Genomic DNA, 18,579 nt, shown 5'->3' with positions numbered 1-18,579 from the left:
GGTTGGAGCAAAAGGCTGTGCTTAATTTACGTTAGCTGCTGTGATAGTCATGATTGCGTGCAATGAAATGGGCGGCCCTATTCTGAATCGCTTCAAGCATATTAACTAAGTAGATGTGGTAAGGGGAACAGATAGGAGCGGCGAATTCAAGCTGTGGGCGGACGAAGGTTTGATAGGCTAGTTGACGGACATGAGTTGGAAAGCCATGTAAATTACGGTGTAAGTATCCTAAATACTTGGAAGCTTTTGCGCTAATGGTTGCAATGTGGTGAGACCAGGAGAGATTTGGTGGGAAGTAGACTCCAAGGTACATATAGGAAGATGCCTGTGACAGTGGCCAATTATTAATAGTGTAGCGAAATGTGGAAACGTTTTCTTGCGCGTAAAGGAGATTATTTTGCATTTTTCCGTGTTCAGTGACATTGATCATTTGTAACACCAGTCATTAATGCGGTGAAGGTCGTTTTGCAGTGTTAAGTGGTCGTCGGGGGAGGATACAGGACGATATACTATGCAGTCATCTGCGAAAATTCGCATGCAGGATGGAATGTTATTCGGCAGATAATTCATATAGATGAAGAACAATAGGGGGCCGAGGATGCACCCTTTTGGTACGCCAGAAGTTACGTGGGGAATGGGGGAGCGGGAATTGTTTGTTACGGTAAACTGCTGAAGAAGTGAAAGAAAGTTACGAGGCCAAGATAGAATCAGAGTCTAATTGGAGGGCAGATAATTTAGAAATCAGACGGCAATGGGCTACACGACCGAAAGCTTTGGGAAAATCAAGAAAAATACAGCCAGTCTTTCTTTTATAAGGGAGGCTTGATGTAATGGAATTTCATCGACAGCTGCCAAGACATCACCAGTAGTTTAGGTTTGAGCGGAACGTGTAGTTGGACCAGGGTTTCCTTCTATATTTCCGAAAAGAAGCAGCAGGTTTAGAAAATAGTAGCAGTATTGATACAAGGCAGCAATGCAATACCGTGGGGTCGACAACTCTATCAAAGCATAACCTTGATACAACAGGGAATAAAAACACCGACCAAAAAATACATTTCGTAAAATAAAAGACGTTTCGGCTCCCACAAGGGAGTCTTGTTCACCCCGACAAGACGGGCTTCCGTCCAACAATAGATTCCAAAGGATAACCGTGTTTGTTCGTCAAAGAAGGAGTAACGGTCTGTTATCTGCATGAAAAGCAGGCGTCCTAGGTAAGCCTCCGCCATCTTCGACGCGTTGCCGAGCCCACTGGAGGAAATATGAGCGACGTTCGTGGTTTTATCTTGGTGGGGAGGCGTCGAATCGGTGACGTGGTTGACACGTGACGTCGGGAAGGGGGCAAAGCGTGGTAGATCAGCTGATAGTTTGGCGGTGCATTGCGCATCATCTGAGGATTTTTCCGTGAATGGCGGCAGCGGCAAGTCGGTTGGGTGCGATGGTCGTTGGTGCAGCCGGTCCAGGCTTCCGTTGGTACCGTGAGGCTCCCTAAAGAAGGCTGGCGGGACACACACCCAGGCGACCATCTGCATGAAAAGCAGGCGCCGCAGGTAAGCGTCCGCCGTCGTTGACGTGCTGCCGATCCCACTAGACACATTTATCACCATTCCTGTACATGCTGTCGAAAAAAGAAACTTCTCAATTTTTCAACCCGTCCGCTTATACGAGGTGTGTTGAGTCGACAAACCCTCGACTCAACCCTCCATCATCGGGTCTGCATGTGTCTGGCTGGCGCCTGTATATGTGGTTGGCACCTGCGTGTGTTTTTTGTGTCAACTTCGTCTCCGTCTCTTTAGCGCCCATTTTATTCTTTCCAGTGAACATGAACCAACTCGCCCAACAATTTTTTTTTAAGTCATGAGCTGCGCGCAGCACAGTGGACGGCGCTTTTTAAGCACTGTTTTGATTGATGTCGGTCACCCAATTTCTTATTTACTCGTTTATTGCATTATGAATGTGTCCGAATGCTTTTTTTACGAACCGTCACCGCGAGCAGCTAAATCTATGTCATGTGCGACCACACTGATAATGCGCGGCCACCGCACGCATTATTTCTGGGCATATTTACGTTACAAAGATAAAACTTCCAGGGAAGTTTTATCTTTGTAACGTAAATATGCCCAGAACATTGGTGGTTTTGATTCACTTTTTACACTAACACATTGGGGATGCTAGTCTTTTTGGGCATGTTCTGATTTTATGAACAAGCCGCCATCGTTTCACGGAGGTTTCATTGTCCGAAAGACGCTGTAAAATGGGCGCGAAATCGCACCAACGACCGAAGGGCCGCAGGATCTCAACATGGCAAGGGTCCCTGAACAAGACAGGTGCCTGATCGGAGATGTTTTGCAATTTGCGGTGGCGATTCATGCTTGCGAACGTCACGGCGGCAGAATCGTGATGTGCGTATGAGGAAAAGACCGCGATAGGTTCTTGATTTCTAGTATCAAGTTGTTGCGTCTCTGCAGAAAAAAAAGCTTTAAATTTCTTCATAGGTGCACTGTTTGATATAGCCCGGCCACTGGCAACGTACGCTGCTTGTGCCGGCAGCACGGAAGTAGCAGACGACGCACTGCCACCCGAGGTGATCAGCTCTGTACTCTTTCTGCCCTCACAACGCGCATGCGCGCTGTTTACGTGGCGCCGTTCTCCAGCGTTCTCCTTAAGTGTGACCATTGCCTCCTGTATTTTACGATGCCAAACGCATCGCGCGCTTCCCAATGGGAGTGAGCGGTACGCATGCAGTATCCACATGTCGTAAGGTGGGGCCCTGATGTGAACCGGGATCACCTGACCGTAACTGAATTAGAGAGCGGCTTGTGCCTGGTTGCCAAGGCAACCGATGTTTGAGATTCGCAAGGTCATGGCGCTCGCGCCAGCATTAATGTCAGAGCTGCGGCGGAGTACATTTTGCCAACGTTGCCGCTTTCCACTACGCGTCTCCCAAGATGAACCGGTCACGTGACTAAAGCACTGGGAAGGCTACCGATTTGGGGGGAGAGAAGCCGAAGTAGAAGGAGAGGGCTTGGTTTGCCAGTCTGGGCTGATGCGTTTGGCATTGTAAAAATACAGGAGGCGGTGGTGTGACCGCCATTATACAGGGGTGATTAAAAGAAATACGAACAACGGAGCGCACAGCCCCTGACGCATGCCACACCGTCTGGCTTCACTGTCAGTAAACTTCACGCATGCGCATTCCTTTCAGAGCGTTTGAGAGTGTGGCCTACTGCTAGGGGAAATAGTTGGCGACGCCGGTCATTTGTTTTGAGGTGTCTTTTTATGGTCTGTCGCCCCTGGGCGTCCGATTATCTATTACATTCGGGAGCGGAGCGCGCAGCACGCTGATTGCAGTTAGCATGATGCCCTTCAACGACCACACTGCTCAGTGGCGACACAGCTCAAAAAGGCGCCTCGAAAAACGACCGGCGTCGCTTCTTGACCAAGCATCTCCCATAAATGTAGGCCACAGTGTCACTCTCAAAGAAGTGCGCATTCGCACCGTTCACTGACTTTGCAGCCAGATCCTGCTGCATGCGGCGGAGGCTGTGCGCTATGTTGTTCGCTTTTCTTTAATTCACCCCGGTACTCTATTAGAGCGGCAAAGCCTTCCATCTGCATCGTCATGCAAGGTGATGCAATACTGCATGTAATAATGGAGTTCTAAAGGATCGTTTTGAAAGCTTTCGTTTTGAGAGCTTTCCTTTCAGGCCTGCGGAAGATTTTATTTATAAGGAGGACTGAAAAACGAATCAAGGCTGCACGAGTGCAAAAATTGAACGTTTCTCCTCGCCCGTTTCCTCATGTTTTTACATAAGATGAAACAGATGTAGCTCTCAGCTAGCACCCAGTTTTAATTCATTAATTGGCGGGGCACGCCTTCTATCCATTTCCACGTGGTTATGAGCTGCTGCCTATTCGGTGGGTGCTAACTTGCTGCTAAATAAGCTTGCCTCTTGAAACTTCCAAATGTCGCACTCAGTGCACGAAAAAAAAATGGCATACGTGGGGCAATACTCTTTTTGCACGAGAGGTGATCGTGCGCAAATCCCAAAGTAACTTTGCGCGCAGTTTAAACGATGAATTGGTTAGATAGTGTTTAGAAAGCACGGGAAATATTTTTTTTTTCGAGCTGGCACATAAGGCTGTTCACTTGACCCTTTTTACAATTTTGTATTTATTATTTATGCATAGTTTGGCAGCACATGTGACAAGGTATTTTTTTGCTGCCGCTAGCATTTATTTATTTTATTTTTATTTGTCTATTCCTGTAGTAAGTTTTGCTAGACTCACTGCAATTGCAATTATTCCTGGGAAATTGCTTAACTGCGATAAACACGCACGCCAATGATTCGAACCGTGCGTAGGATTTGATTACAGGGAGTGGAAGTGAGCAACTTAATTTTGTGGCAGCCCTTCAGTTGTGGCGCCGAATCGTTCTAGGCTGAATATATTGCGGCAAATCCGCTCCAACCCAAGCAAGGCCCGTGCAACGAAATTTATCACTCAAGCCCTCGCACATATTGGTGTCAGCGAGTGTGGTTCTCGAAAAATACATGACGATCGCAGAGGCCCCAAACAAACAACGTATACGATCTGCGAGCCACAGTTGCGTTCGATAAGTGAAAACATTTTTAAAGCGAAAGCTTTCTTAGGACTGATGACGTCCTGTCCCAAAACTAACGCATTTCCCCATAGACCGGTCGGTCCGCCGAAAATTTCTGGTAAAATCTCTGTACACGGCGCGTGCGGGAACTGTGTCGAAACGGTTACTTGAAGGTAGCGATAAAGGAATAATTCTAGATAAGAATACACAGATCGACCTTGAAGAAGGCGTACAATAGTATGCGTTTATATATATATATATATATATATATATATATATATAAGAAAAGAAAACTTTGAACAAGGTAAAAGCACGATTGTTGCCAACGTTTCAGCAAAGACACTTGCTTTCGTCAGGGCGAAAGCAAGTTTATATATATATATATATATATATATATATATATATATATATATATATATATATATATATATATATATATATATATATATATATCAATAGTAGGTGCGTTTATTAGCGCGCGAAAAATTGTCGCACGGGCTCGTTCTTCGTTTTCGATTTGGTTCTTTGACATTTCGGCGATCGATCGCACGCGCGTACTGCTTGGTTGGGCGCACTTTTAGCTTTAGCGCTTCTGTAAACATTTCTTGGGAAGGGAGAATAAATTTTTCTCTGCTTTTCCCCACTTCATCTGATTTACCTTCTAATCAACGCGGAACACCAGGCTCACGAGAGGAACTGAAGGGAGCAAATGATGGAATAATTTGAGTGGTGGCGGCGTACGGGGGCCTTCGCACGCTTCCGCGCAATGGAGTGCTTCCGCGGGCGTTGTTCTGCTTCGCGGCGAACAAGAACTTAGACTGTGTACACAATATTACATTATGGCTATTCTTGGTAGCGTCCACATTTTGCTAGCGGCGCGCTTCGCAGAGAACAATGGCAGTTCACGGTGGAAACCGAAACTCGCGTGCGCTAAGGCCAGTAGTGGAGAGCGTAGCGCAAGCGCCATCTCGTTAAGGCGGGCTGGAATGCTCGCTGTAAATCATGGCCTCGAACATCATCCCGGATCAACGCGCGCGTTTTGCTCCGGTCGTCAAAATGGCCAGAGATAGCGTAAGTTGAATAGGGGGCGTGGCCGCGCCGTTCGCCGCACCGCGGCGCTCGCCACCTATGCATCAAATATTTCGCGGCAGCTTGGCGCAAACGATAAAACACGAGTTTTCGCAGCTTGCACTCAAATTGAATCGAACAGCCAGCTTTAAAACGTCACGCACAAGAGATGAACGAATATTTGATTATTGTTAACTTCGTATTACGTGGACGGCGGGTACAAAATTAGGCAGTGGTCACCCGAACAACCTGCCGCGGTGGCTCAGTGGCTAAGGCGTTGTGCTGCTGAGCATGAAGACGCGGGTTCGATTCCCGGCCGCGCGGCCGCTTTTATGGTGGAGGCGAAAAGCAAGGACGCCCATGCACACGAGATTTCGGCACGCGTTAAAAATCCCCAGGTGGTCAAAATTAATCCGGAGCCCTCCCCTACGGCGCGCCTCATCGCCTGCGTTGCGTCGGCGCGTTAAACCCTGCATTCAATCAATCAATCAAGGGGTCGCGCGAACAAAGCGCAATCCATTCTCGCGCTCTCTGCTGCGGTTTTGGGTCGTTATTTATTTTTTAATGTGTCAATGTGCGTATATGCACTCAGTGCCCCTGAAAAACCTTCTTACGCACTCACCTAACACGTTATCTACATGGGTGTTCCATAAACATCTGTCGCATAAATACAATTTTGTAAATGGTTCAGCCACAACATGGTTGCAGCTTGAAATGCATGCCACGATATTTTTTTTTTTTTTTTTTTTGTGAGGCTTCTGAAGGCAGGCTTGGAAAATTGTATACATGCCAGTTCTGCACAAAGCAATCGTAGTACGCTCGCACCATGGTCCTTCACACTATCATGAGTACCTTGGAGTCATTCACCAGTGCGTAGTAAACAGCGCGTAATTGTGTCAGCGTACGTCTGTTATAACTACGCAACACATCATAACATGCAGCTGCGTAATTATCACGAGCTGGAACTTCATCTCTGTTATGTTTACATTTGTATGCACTTTATTTTTGCTTATATGCCCCAGAAAGCTCAGCTAGGTCACCGGGCTTATACGAATTATCACCACGATTAATTAAACAGGCTACTCCGCTATATTTGTGATGTTTTATGATTACTGTTAAAACTGCCCCACTTTTCCACATTTTCATGTTTTTTTATGTTTTGAAGATCCGTTCCAATAGTTAACTCCATTTACGTTATTTGTTATTTTACAGCACGAACTGTGCACTTCTTGGCACTTCTCGTTTTCGAAATTTTGTATTCGTATTTCCTTCGTTCTTTTTCGGGATATCTTTATTTTAGTCTGTTATTTATTGGAGGAGATGGATAAGATGCACATTTTTTTATGTGGTGATTGTATTTCATTTATTTATTTTTTTAATTTGTTCTTCCAGTTATCTCCATTTACGTTATTATAACGTGTCCACTCTTCCAGTTATAACTGTATTTGCGCAAATGCAGAAAGTGAAATTATTGATCCGTTTTTACATTTTTATTATTTGTTCCTGTCGGTAATTCTTTCCAGGACTGTATATTTTTTTCTTCGTTCTGTGCGGTAGACGTATACGACACATATTTTTGATTGCGGATTAGTGGCCGAACTATGAGTTGAGCGTGGGTGGCATGCGGAATGGGGATTTTCCAGTCTAAGCCTGTCGGGATATTAAGGCCCATTCTGTCAAGAATGTGTAATCCTGCAGGGGTAGCCGCTAGACGGGTTAGTTGAGCAGATAAAAAATTGCCCATGACGAGTTAGATGAGACGTGAGGCGGGCTAATAAGATAGTTCCAGGACGTTCCCCATGCATGAAGTCAAGGAAATGGGTTTGATATCCGCGATGGGCTTAAAAAGGAGGGTAATTTTTGCGTGCATCCACAACGGGGGAAATGAGCCGCGCTGCAAAAAGTAGTTTAAATACGACGTGAGAGTAGAAATAGAATTATCAGTTTCGGAGCGTTTCGTTTTTTACTCCATCTGGGCCTGACACTGACCCAGGGAGGAGTTTGAGGGGGGCTCCTTTTACTTCCGCCTCCGTGATGCCATCGTCGAGGCATTCGTTCTCGTGACCTTTGTACGGTGGGAGGGAATAGTTGCTTCCAGTAACTGAGGTAACTGAGTTTGTCTTTAACGCCTCATTCGTGCCCGGGAAATCATTAACGATGGAGGTGGGACGAGTAGCCCAAGTCACCGTTAATTAATAATCACTATTAATAATTCCAGATAATCGGAGTAAATCTATAGCTCAATCCAGACGGAACTTTGAACCGCTACCCCACGTCCGCTTCCCAAAATTTCAGCGAGAGCAGTCTTTATTTATTTTTACCCAAACGGATAAACCTCTTTCGCTCACTTACTAGCTAGTCACTGCTAAGTACTAATCACTGTCAATTATTACAGGTGATCGGACGTAACTATACCGGTGGCTATGTCGGCCTTGGCTCGACTGAGCCGTAGTGGTTCGACCGGTTGAGTAAAAATCAAGACCGACTGCTCTCACCGCGTGAAGTGTAAAGCAGGCGTGAAGTATAGCTATTACAAAACGCTAGCCACGGATAAAAAAATAAAATCATGGGGGAATAAAATCCCTATCGATGTACAGGCACAATGTCCAGCTGCCTTTTGCATCCTTCAAAACTCGGGCAAGCAGACACACGCATCCAAAAGATTCAACCAGTCCGGTGGATTAGACGACAAATGGCGTCTAATGGGCGCCATTTCCGGCAGTGATTGGCGTTCCGTCTGGACCGAAGTTTGCCCATTTGCTAGCGTTCCGCCTGGACGGAACTTTAGCAGTACCAGTCCTTCAATGTAAAGCATTGAAGGACTCTGGCAGTACTTAGCGTTCCGTCTGAACGGAACGCTCAACACTTCCTTTTGAGAAATCACGCACTCAATGTAACTCAACCGTTGCACTTCACTAGGGTGTCTGATAAGTAATAACTCTGTGTGCCGGCATTTTGAGATTCGTGGGCAGCGTCGTCTTCCTTGCTACATATCTTGATATGAGGGACCAAAAAAATGTGTATTATGTAACATGGAGGTTGCCTGTTAGTTTTGTTGAATTTACATATTGCACATCAAGGTACATTATCATAATAATGAACTAGGATGCAAGGGTGTCATCTACGCAAGAATACATCCCACAGAGTTTGCAGCCCATTTCTTATTTTCGTGTCAGCCTTTCGTTTGTCTGGGACTAAAATTTCGCAACCATGTGGGTGGTATCACATCATTATCAATCCTGCTGTTTCAATTTGTGTGCCGATGGGCACACCAGGTGATATAAAAGTGTACTGACGATTACTATAATCCCTAATGCGAACTTTGTGAGTAGCGCGAACTGTACTCTTCTCGGCCACTGCGTATATCTGCTGCGTCTGAAGAAGTGATCGGGTGATCAGCGAACGCGCGGCGGCGCGCGCTACTGCCGCTGACGAGCGTTGGTGCAAATCGTGTTTAACCCTCACGCTAAAATGTCACGTGGTTCGCAGGAGCCACGCACATAGTAGTAACGTCTGCCGAAAGTGCGAGGGGGAGGCAGCCAGAGAGATGGCGCCCTAGCACCGCTGCCGCCGTCCTCGTTCACAATTTCGCCATACGCTCTGACGAGCGTCTCGTGCGGGCTCAGCATATACCTCCCTCCCCCGTACCCTTTAGCCACACTTTCCTCCGCCGTTATCCTTGCCTTCGCTCGCTCGGTACAATGCCGAGGCCATCGCCGCCGCCAAACCACAATTGCGGCCGCCAGAGTGCTTGCGCAGTAAAACGTCTCTTATGCTTGCTCCATATGATGTATCGTGCTCGTATGGCTGTCAACTACACTTGCCCCGGAACTACTGCAGCACTTGCAAAAACTGTGTACAGTTGGAAAAACGCATACATGAAGTATTGGAGGGATTAAACATCTAAAATCTGGTAATGCTGTGTTTTTGTTGAAATAGCCTTATTGCTCCGGCTCATCAATTCCCTTCGAGTAAGTGGGACAATTTGGTATTTAATATGGTTGGAATTCAGCGGAAGAGTGCATTAAGCACATGTTCAGATTGACAAATAGACATAATAGCTGGTACCTTACCGAGTGGTTGGGTCGTCGACAAATAAGTCGTTGGGAAGGAGGCTGAAACGCAATGGCATTGCCGTGCCATAGGTAACGAGAAGAGTTTGAGAGGAATTAAGGGTGCCATAAAGACAAAATACAGCTTTGCTCAGTTTGAGGGAACTAACCTTGAGTATCTCACTGTTTTAGCCATGAAATACTTTTTTGAGATGAAGAAGCGAAGGAAACAGGAACACCTTCAAATTCTGCGCCACAATGACTTGATGTGGGCTGGAGAGACGTAATATGGTCCAGCACCAAAAAGTTATCAGTGCGAGAACTGCATGTTAGTATTCAACTGCTATGATCGAATGTAGCTAGAGGCCCCAATACAATTTATCAGTCATATTGCTTGGCGGTGGCATAGGTCGAAGGCTGCCATTCGCACAAACAAGATTCGTTGACATTGTAGACAAATTGTAAAGTGGCTTCGGAGTTGCTAGTGCTTCATATTTTATTTATCTCCGTTGTTATCGCGATAGCGCTATTAGGCCCATTTTTAGATTTTGCCCTCGCTGCTAGCCGTCCGACATATCAGCAGTGCCCATCAAGCGTCCGCGGAAGTACGTCATCGGTGCTAACAGGAAACTACAGCTGAGGTAGTCAGATACGAAGGCTCGCCGTTATCGATAGTACGAAGCCGCGGAAATTATTGGAAAGGACGACAATCAGAAAGGACGACAACCGACCGTGCCAAAAAAAGGGTATGCGATTTGATCATTCTTTGTGCCGGCGCAATGACGTTCGTTCTACGCGCCGTGTGTAGACGCATGCTTGGCAGACGCCTTCACCAGCCGCGTCCACAACTTACGCCACCAGCAAAGCGCATCTCCGAGGACCGAAAAGAATGGCAGTGCCAACATTGTGTCACCTAGCTAAAGAAATGCCAAAGATTAACGCCAGGCTCTCAAAACCCAAGAAAAGGGTCATTTGAACGCGAAAGGAAATAAGATGCGTTGCAATAAGAAATAACACTGAGTATATGGGGTCTAACTGCACGAATGTGAAAATATCGTTTCAAATTTATCATGACCCTGTCACGATTTTAAATGTCAAATTTATCATGACCCTGGCCGCAAGCTCTGTCCGGCAAACAATTAATGACCCAAAATGGGTTAGCATGGGATCCCGGAGAGTAGTGACGTAAGAATCCTCCACATGGCCCTACCGAGAAGCGGCAGAGCCGATCCCACGATCGTCAAAATACCGGAAATCTTTGACCATTTGGCCCACATCGTAAACCGCCGGTGCAGGACGTCAGGAATGACAGAACGAGTTACCAAACTGATGCAGGCAATGATCATGAGGCAGATATTGTACACCTGGGCGTAGAAGAAAGTTAGCCGTCCAGAAGAAGGCCAAACAAACACCACAGGGACAACATAAGAGGCATCTCTCAGTCTCTCAATTTTCACACCGCAAGGTTCTTGATTGTGTCGTATAATATCTTTAGAAAAATCTGAGAAACAGCTCTCCTAGCAAAAGAATGGGTGTCTGGGTTAAAAGTTGGGACCAACCATACTGTGGAATATGGGCACACCTCCATAGAAATAACGGCTCGACTCCATGGGGATTGTCACCGATCCAGCGACTTCCCACAGAGCCCTCCCCCTACCAAAAAAAAATTATTGAACCGTACACAAGGCCAAGCGACAAGCCACGATACAATTCCTTCGAGGAAAGTCCCAAAAACAACGAAAACCCAGGACGTTCGAAAGTTCGAAGGCAAGAATTGTCGTAGTGGACTACCGTGGCAATCGCTCTCACTTAATTACCTTCATTTACACACAGGAATAGAAAAGCGGAAATGGTAGCCATGCTCTTGGCAATCCACATGGCGGAACCATCGAATACATGTTTAAACATTCTACACCAACTCAAAGGGCCTTCATTCCTTGGCTGCATGAAGGGTGCTCGAACGCTCGAGAAATATTGATCAATTCACAATGATGGAACCTCATGTCACGTTACCACCTGGACGCAATGGTCTGAAAGGCAAGAATGCACCTGACCAAGACCCGTGCGTTCTCCCCGTTGACAACTACACCACTCCCCTCCCAGAACGTCTCCTCATCATACGCACAGGAACACCTATCTCGTACCTAAACTTATAAATGGTAAATGCAGCAAGTCAATTCCGAAACACTCCGTGGGTGCCGAAGTAACGCTTTCGCGTCATACATCTCAAGACTGAACGTCATCTCCAGCTTTTTTTGGAGTTTGCAATGAAACTGATATCACTGTTGTTGGGACACACCAGACTTTGTATTGAATCATGCATGCATTTTGCCTTCATAGCTTCTTCAATTACATTTACAAGGGCAACTGTATGGAAAGCGCGTGCATGCAATGACGGAAAAAAAGAGACCAACAGTGGAGTCTTGAAAGCTCTCTGAATGTGTAAAGGCAGTCAGCACAACCACAAGGAGTCATGGGGGAAATACAGTTGCATGTAAAAAGTGGAATCAAAAGGACCATTGGAACTGTGTAGTGATGGGAGGGTCTCTATCTTGAAAAAGAACTTCGTTGCTGTTTGAATGTGGGTCAAGTTGTATGAGAAAAAGCTCTGCCCCATGCGATGGTGCCTGTGCAGTAGGCAGAAATGAGTCAGTCGAACTGGCTAAACGCAGTGTGTTCGGATATGGCAGCCCCGCCTGACTTCATTTAAAGGAGATGTCTGCCTTCCTAATGCCGTAAGGCTTCTAGTTCCAAAGCAGAAAGTGAACCACAAGCATCTGAAGGTCAGCAAGGAAAGATCAGAGTACTGGAGAGGACAAGCAAAAGGGGATAATGCGAAAAGGTTATCGATTGCAAACAAAACCACCTTCCCTCAAGTCTGCTGCTAATAGCAGCACTGCAAATGGGGACATCCTCTGGTGCATAATGGCTTCGCAGTTTTCTATGCGCTCCATATACCAAGTATGTTACATAGACCAGTGGCAACCAGGCTGGCTCTGCCTAGTAGCGAATCATTCACTGAACTACCAGAGATCTGTTTAAAAGGAATATCCAGGCCCAGTTCGGGCGTCCTGTGCTCCCAAAAAAATCTGAATAATTTGGGGGAATATGATCTTTCATTTTGTGAGTGTTTGCATTGTTTTCTCCCGCATGTCTAAATGATTTATTCTCAAATACGCTTCACTCCTTTCTGCGCGTTTGATAAGTCCCTTTGTCTTCCTTACCTCGTCTTCACTGCACGGCGGGTATTTATCATCTTGTTCTGCGTCCCCTCCTTCGTCCTAGCAGCGTACAGATTATGTTCATCGGAAGCAGGGCTGACATCTGAAGAGGAACCTGGAATACGCCAGCTGCGTGGCCGTCTGCAGCATCATGGACTGTCAATCCTGCGGTGAGGTGTTATTGTCACAGTGTGTTTACTTTGTTGGGCAGCTGCACACCGGTCTGCTCTCCTAGGATGACAGTTGCCAGCATGGTTGTTTTGCATTGTGGGGTTTGAAAAAAAAAAGTATAGTTAAATGAAGCTGTGCCCTTGTCTACCTGTGGGGTGTGACACGCACAGCACCAAGCACCAGTTCGCTTCCGGTTGCTGCCTTTAATCAGCACTGGGTTATCTGCTGCCCTTTGATGGCTGCACTGGTGAGTTTGGACTTCAGCGAGAAATTAAAGCAATTGAAAAGCATTGTTTTCAAAACATTTGAAAGCAAGCTACATGTGTGCTAGAGGGGGTCAAGTGAACCACACCTTTACGGGTACGAGCTGTGCGGAAGGAAATGAAGGCAAAGCTTAAAGGGACACTGAAGTGATATGTAAACATTGCGGGATTACTGGCGCAAATTGTAGTCCGGAGTCCCCAGGCCATGTTTCGACCACTCTGGGCACGTTTACGCGATTTTATTTAGTAGAAAAATTAATTCGAAAATGCTGTCCTCCTCTTTACACTCGCCCATTTTCTGTGGCGTTTTCGTGTGACGTCAGGCGGAGCCGAGCTCGCAATCCGCCTCTTTCACAACCCCACTGCGCATGCGCAATCCCCTAGCGGCCAAGTCCCTAAGCAGTCCAGTAGGGGCAGCAGACGACATTCCCACAGCTCCCGCACAAGCGGGAAGGGGTCGTGGTTGTATTTACATCGTTTGATTTTTTGTGTGCGCTCGTTGTGCGCGGAATAATGCCCACAACTTGTGCTGCGTTCCGCTGTAACTCGGAGTGCCGAAAAGGGAACGGTGCCGGCTTCTATCGCTTCCCGTCGGCCGCACGCGATCGGCTACGGCGGCTTGCGTCGCTCGCGTCGGCTCGGGTGATGGCAACTGTAGGCTTAGCATCCTGGCGGATATTTGATCGCTGCTATCTGTGCAACTGCGAATGACAATCCGCAACACAACTTTTCACTACACTATCATACCCTTTCTCGCATGTGGAACTCTATTTAAGTTATAACTGCCGTTTGAGCGATCGGTGACCAAGACATCTGCGTAGCCTGTTTCGACGCTTCCGCGCAGGTATCGCCATCTCTCGGCTGCTCGGCGCACCGCGCGCCGCGGCGACCGGTCAGAGTAGGCTTGCATCGCGGCAGATATATCTGATCGCCGCTTTTAAAATAAGCCCTGACAACAATCCCTAGCACAATTTTTCACCACACTAACACCTACTTTCTCGTATGTGGAACTTTTTAGCGATCAGATTGATTCAGAAGAGCAGCGACAAGCGCGGTTGCTACCGTGGTCTGCGCCGGTTCGAGCCGCTGAGTGTGCCGAGCTGGCAGGCGCGGCCGGCGTGTGCGCGGACTGTTTCCGAAGGCAGAAAACGCTTCACGATTGCTTGCTTTATCCATTTCTTGCGAACAAACGCGCAGAATCTACAAATTCAGCTCAGCGATCGTCGTAGTTGACCATGGTGCAAAAACTGTGGGCGGAGCGACGCCGACGACGCATCTCATGCGCGCATCGGGCCGTCTCAAATTCAAGCGTACGACTAGTGGCGACAGTCGTAACGATCAGTCGCATGCGAATCGCGTGTACCAATCGTACATGTGTCCAGCGCTTAAAGGCATTTTGCGAACTGCCGGCCTTTGTTGAACTGGCGATCGCACTTCATGCCAGACGACTCCAAGTACTGCTCGAGCTGCCACTCGGACGGCACACGGATCTGTCCGAGATTTCTCTGCCAGCCCTCATTCAGTGATAAGAAGCCGCCTGGTATTATGTGATGACCAGGGGCTGTCGTCTTAAGGCGTTATAACACCAACACAGAAGAAAAACTTCGGCTGCTCCTCGCCGTAATGTGGGATTGCCGTGCATACAACGAGAACGCAGCCGGAGGAAACGCCGGCAAACCCTACGGCTTCAACTTCCGCTAGGCACGCTAGGTGGCAGCACACCGCAATGAAAGAGGCGGATTGGCTGCGCTACTGCACGGCTCCCCGGCCTTCAGACAAAGTCAGTCGGCCCAGCGTTTTGTCCGCCGGCCGCCGACGGGTCGTCGCAATTCGTTAGCTCAGTTGAAACGAAGCCAGGACACGTTTGTGAATGAAAGAATGTGCCTGCAGCCTTTCTTTACTTGGTTAGTTTGTACACTGTATCTAGCTCTAAGTCAAGGTCGCTTCACACAAGCGCTGCACAAGCGCACATGCGACTCTTCGCTGACTGGTACGCCAGTAGGAAAATATACGGCCTCTTGAAGCGGGAGAAGAGTCAGCGAAGTCAATATAGGTACTAAAGAAATAAAATCAACTGATATTTTTACCGTACAGCGTAAAACTAGGGTGCTGGAAGCACTTTTTTGCGCTGGGCGAACAAGCACAGCGGCCAGCAGCGCGACTACGCATCTGCGAACGCTTTTCCGTCTAAAGCCCGTTCTACATGGAGCGAATTTCGCCTGCGAATCCGCTGGAACGAACATTCGCACTTGCGAAGTTCGCAATGCCTGGAATTGTCGTCTACGTGGGGCCTGCGAACGCCGCGATTTTCGCATTTCAGATGCGCCTTGTTTGCAGACTGAATTAAGTTTGCCACCAGCAAAGGTTGTTGTGATTTTAACAAGGGTGCTTTTATTTTACTTTCTTGGCAAGTTGTTTCTGCCTGGTTTGCGGTAAATATAAGTTTATTTGCGGTTTTATATAAGAATCGCCAATTGTTTATCAATATACGCACACACAGCAGAAAAGACAAACGTTTTGGTGTGCCCGCGCTTTTGTCGCGCTCATACAAGCAACGCCATCTGGTTTCCAAGCGTGCAAGTGGTGCCGAGCTGTGCTCCTATTGGCCGCAGGTCCGACCCCTCTACGCCGCACACGCGGCACGAGCGGCGTTTGCTCGACCGCTTCAAATGTTTGGCACTTTGCCGCAGCAACGAAAAAAGGTGGTTTTGCCGCACGAGCGGCGCCGCATCAGCGAATTCGCAGGCGAAATCGCTCCATGTAGTACGGGCTTAAGAAATGCAATTTGCTAGACGTGAGATATTGTGGAAGCTTGTGGGATGCTTACTGCACGGGCGCTATACAACAAATAGTCACGTAAAGTACTTCAAATGATAAAACTAAATAAAAGTGTAAACTTGTTATACATTATATACCTTGTATTTCCTACCTCCGCGGAGCTGGCTTGTGGCCGAGTGGTCTGATGCGCTAGATTGTTGTTTTGCAAGTCGCAAGTTCGAATCCTCGAGGGGTACGTCGTTTTTTTTTTTTTGCCAGGTGATTTTTTTTCATTTTCGGCCGATGTTTTCTAAACTGAGTTCACCATTTTTGGGCCGTAACGTTCACTGCTCCGCGAGCGAGTTCGCAAAACGCGCGCAGACTGCCATTGACGCGCTAGCGAGTTCTCGTTAGCGTGCTGTTGAGACAGGCACCGACTGCTTGCGGGCAGTGGGCACAGGACTGAATCAGCACACCCTTGGCCTGGTGCGAACACGCTTTTTACGATACAGGCATGAGTGAGGCAAGCTCCGGATATGCGGAAAAAGCGCATGGCATTTGAGCATCAGCGGTGACGCGGAGGGCGTTCATCCACTGCGTAGGCCCCGGCTAGTGATTTCTACTATTCCAAGCCGTCCTGGGAGGCTTATCTCAGGCATTTTACAGCCGACAATATGGCAGAAGGGCGGTACGGCGATTACTGAGATATCGAGAATGCCCATCCAACGATGCCGTCGGATGTCAAGCATGTTGTTTTACAGAACCGAAACCGAAACTTGTTTGACTGCTAACCTCGGACATCGTCCAATCACGGTGTCATCTCCTCGCGACGTCACAGCTCTAGTTGGTGCGGCCGCCACAGACCGCGCATGGTAGTTTTTCTTCTTTCCCGCTTTATAAAATAGTTAACGACTTATCAACCAGATAAACGATGAAAAGTGTGGTAATTTGAGCCAGTCTACGCAGTGCAAGCAAAACCGGGTGCTTGACAAATTCACTTCAGTGTCCCTTTAAAGGGACACTGAAGTGATTTGTCAACATTTCGGGATTACTAGCGCAAATTGTAGTTCGGAGTCCGTAGGCATTGTTTTGACCACTCTGGCCGCGTTTACGCGAATCTATTTAGTAGAAAAATCAATTCGAAAATGCTGTCCTCCTCTCTTTACGCTCGCCCATTTTCTGTGGCGTTTTCGTGTGACGTCAGCAGGAGATGAGCTGGAAAATGGCTGCGCTACTGCACGGCTCGCCGACCAGCCGACCTACCGATCGAGTCAGTCGGCCCAGCGTTTCGTCCGCCGGCCGCCGACGAGTCGTCGCTATTCGCTCGCTCAATTGAAACTAAGCCACAACACCTTTGTGAATGAAAGAATGTGCCTTTCCTTACTTTGTTAGGTTGTACACTGTGTCAAACTCAGAGTCCGGGTCGCTCCACACAAGCGCTGCACAAGTGCACATGCGACGCTTCGCTGACTTTACGCTAGTAGGAAAATCTAAGGCCAATTTAAGGCGGGAGAAGAGTCAGCGAAGTCAATATAGGTACTAAGAAAATAAAATCAACTGAAACTTTTACCGTACAGCGCAAAACTAGGCAGAAGGAAGTACTTTTTGCGCTGGTTAAACAAGCACAGCGGTCAGCAGCACGACCGCACATCTGCGAACGCTTTTCCGTCAAAGAAATGCAATTGCTAGATGTGAGATATTGTGGAAGTTTGGGGAACACTTACTGCAGGAGTGATATACAACAAATAGTCACATAAAGTACTTAAAATGCTTAAAATAAATAAAAGTGTAAACTGGTCATACATTATAAACCTGATATATCCAACCCGGCCAGCGCCGGCTCGTGGTCTAGTGGTTTGAGGCGCTGGAATTTCTGTTTCGAAAGTCACAAGTTCGAATCCCGGAGGATACATGTATTTTTTTTTTGCAAGTTGATTTTTTCCTATGCGGCCGATGTTTTCTGAACCGAGTTCACCATTTTTGGCCCGTAACGTTCACTGCTCCACGAGCGAGATCGCAGAACGCGCGCATACTGACAATGACGCGCCAGCGAGTTCTCGTTGGCGTGCTGTTGCCACAAGCACCGACTGCTTGCGGGCAGTGGGCCCAGGCCTGAATCAGCACACCCTTGGCCTGGTGCGAACTAGCTTTTTACGACCAGACATGAGTGAGGCAAGCTCTGAATATGCGGGAAAAACGCATGGCATTTGAGAGTCTGCGGTGACGCGGAGGGCGTTCATCCACTGCGTAGGCCTCGTCTAGTGATTTCTACGATTCCAAGCCGCCCTGGGAGGTTTATCTTAGACATTTGACAGCCGACAACATGGCAGAAGCGCGGTACGGCGATAACTGAGATATCGAGAATGCCCATCCAAAAACTCCATCAGATGTCAAGCATGTTATTTTACAGAACCGAAACCGAAACTTGTTTGATTGCTAACCTTGGG

The 18,579-nt window shown here is 47.6% G+C and overlaps 1 protein-coding gene across 2 annotated transcripts in view; it reads left to right on the top strand.

The window, feature by feature from the left end:
* The first annotated feature begins 1,338 nt into the window (after window positions 1-1,338).
* LOC144148720 (uncharacterized) overlaps window positions 1,339-18,579 on the top strand; it is a 35,934-nt gene continuing 18,693 nt past the window's right edge. Inside the window, exons 1-2 of one of the 2 annotated variants that reach the window (XM_077680238.1) lie at window positions 1,339-1,547; window positions 13,009-13,111. In XM_077680238.1, the coding sequence (XP_077536364.1) occupies window positions 13,093-13,111 (19 nt within the window). In that variant the 5' untranslated portion in view covers window positions 1,339-1,547; window positions 13,009-13,092. Of the gene's footprint in view, window positions 1,548-13,005; window positions 13,112-18,579 lie in introns of both variants that reach the window. The other variant, XM_077680239.1, reaches the window with a different exon arrangement.

This window comes from Haemaphysalis longicornis, unplaced genomic scaffold (genome assembly GCF_048455015.1).
Source record: "Haemaphysalis longicornis isolate Haplotype H1 unplaced genomic scaffold, Haemaphysalis longicornis Haplotype H1 scaffold_8, whole genome shotgun sequence".
NCBI lineage: Eukaryota > Metazoa > Arthropoda > Arachnida > Ixodida > Ixodidae > Haemaphysalis > Haemaphysalis longicornis.
The sequence above is the reverse complement of the archived record's forward strand: the minus strand, read 5'-3'. Positions and strand labels throughout refer to the sequence as shown.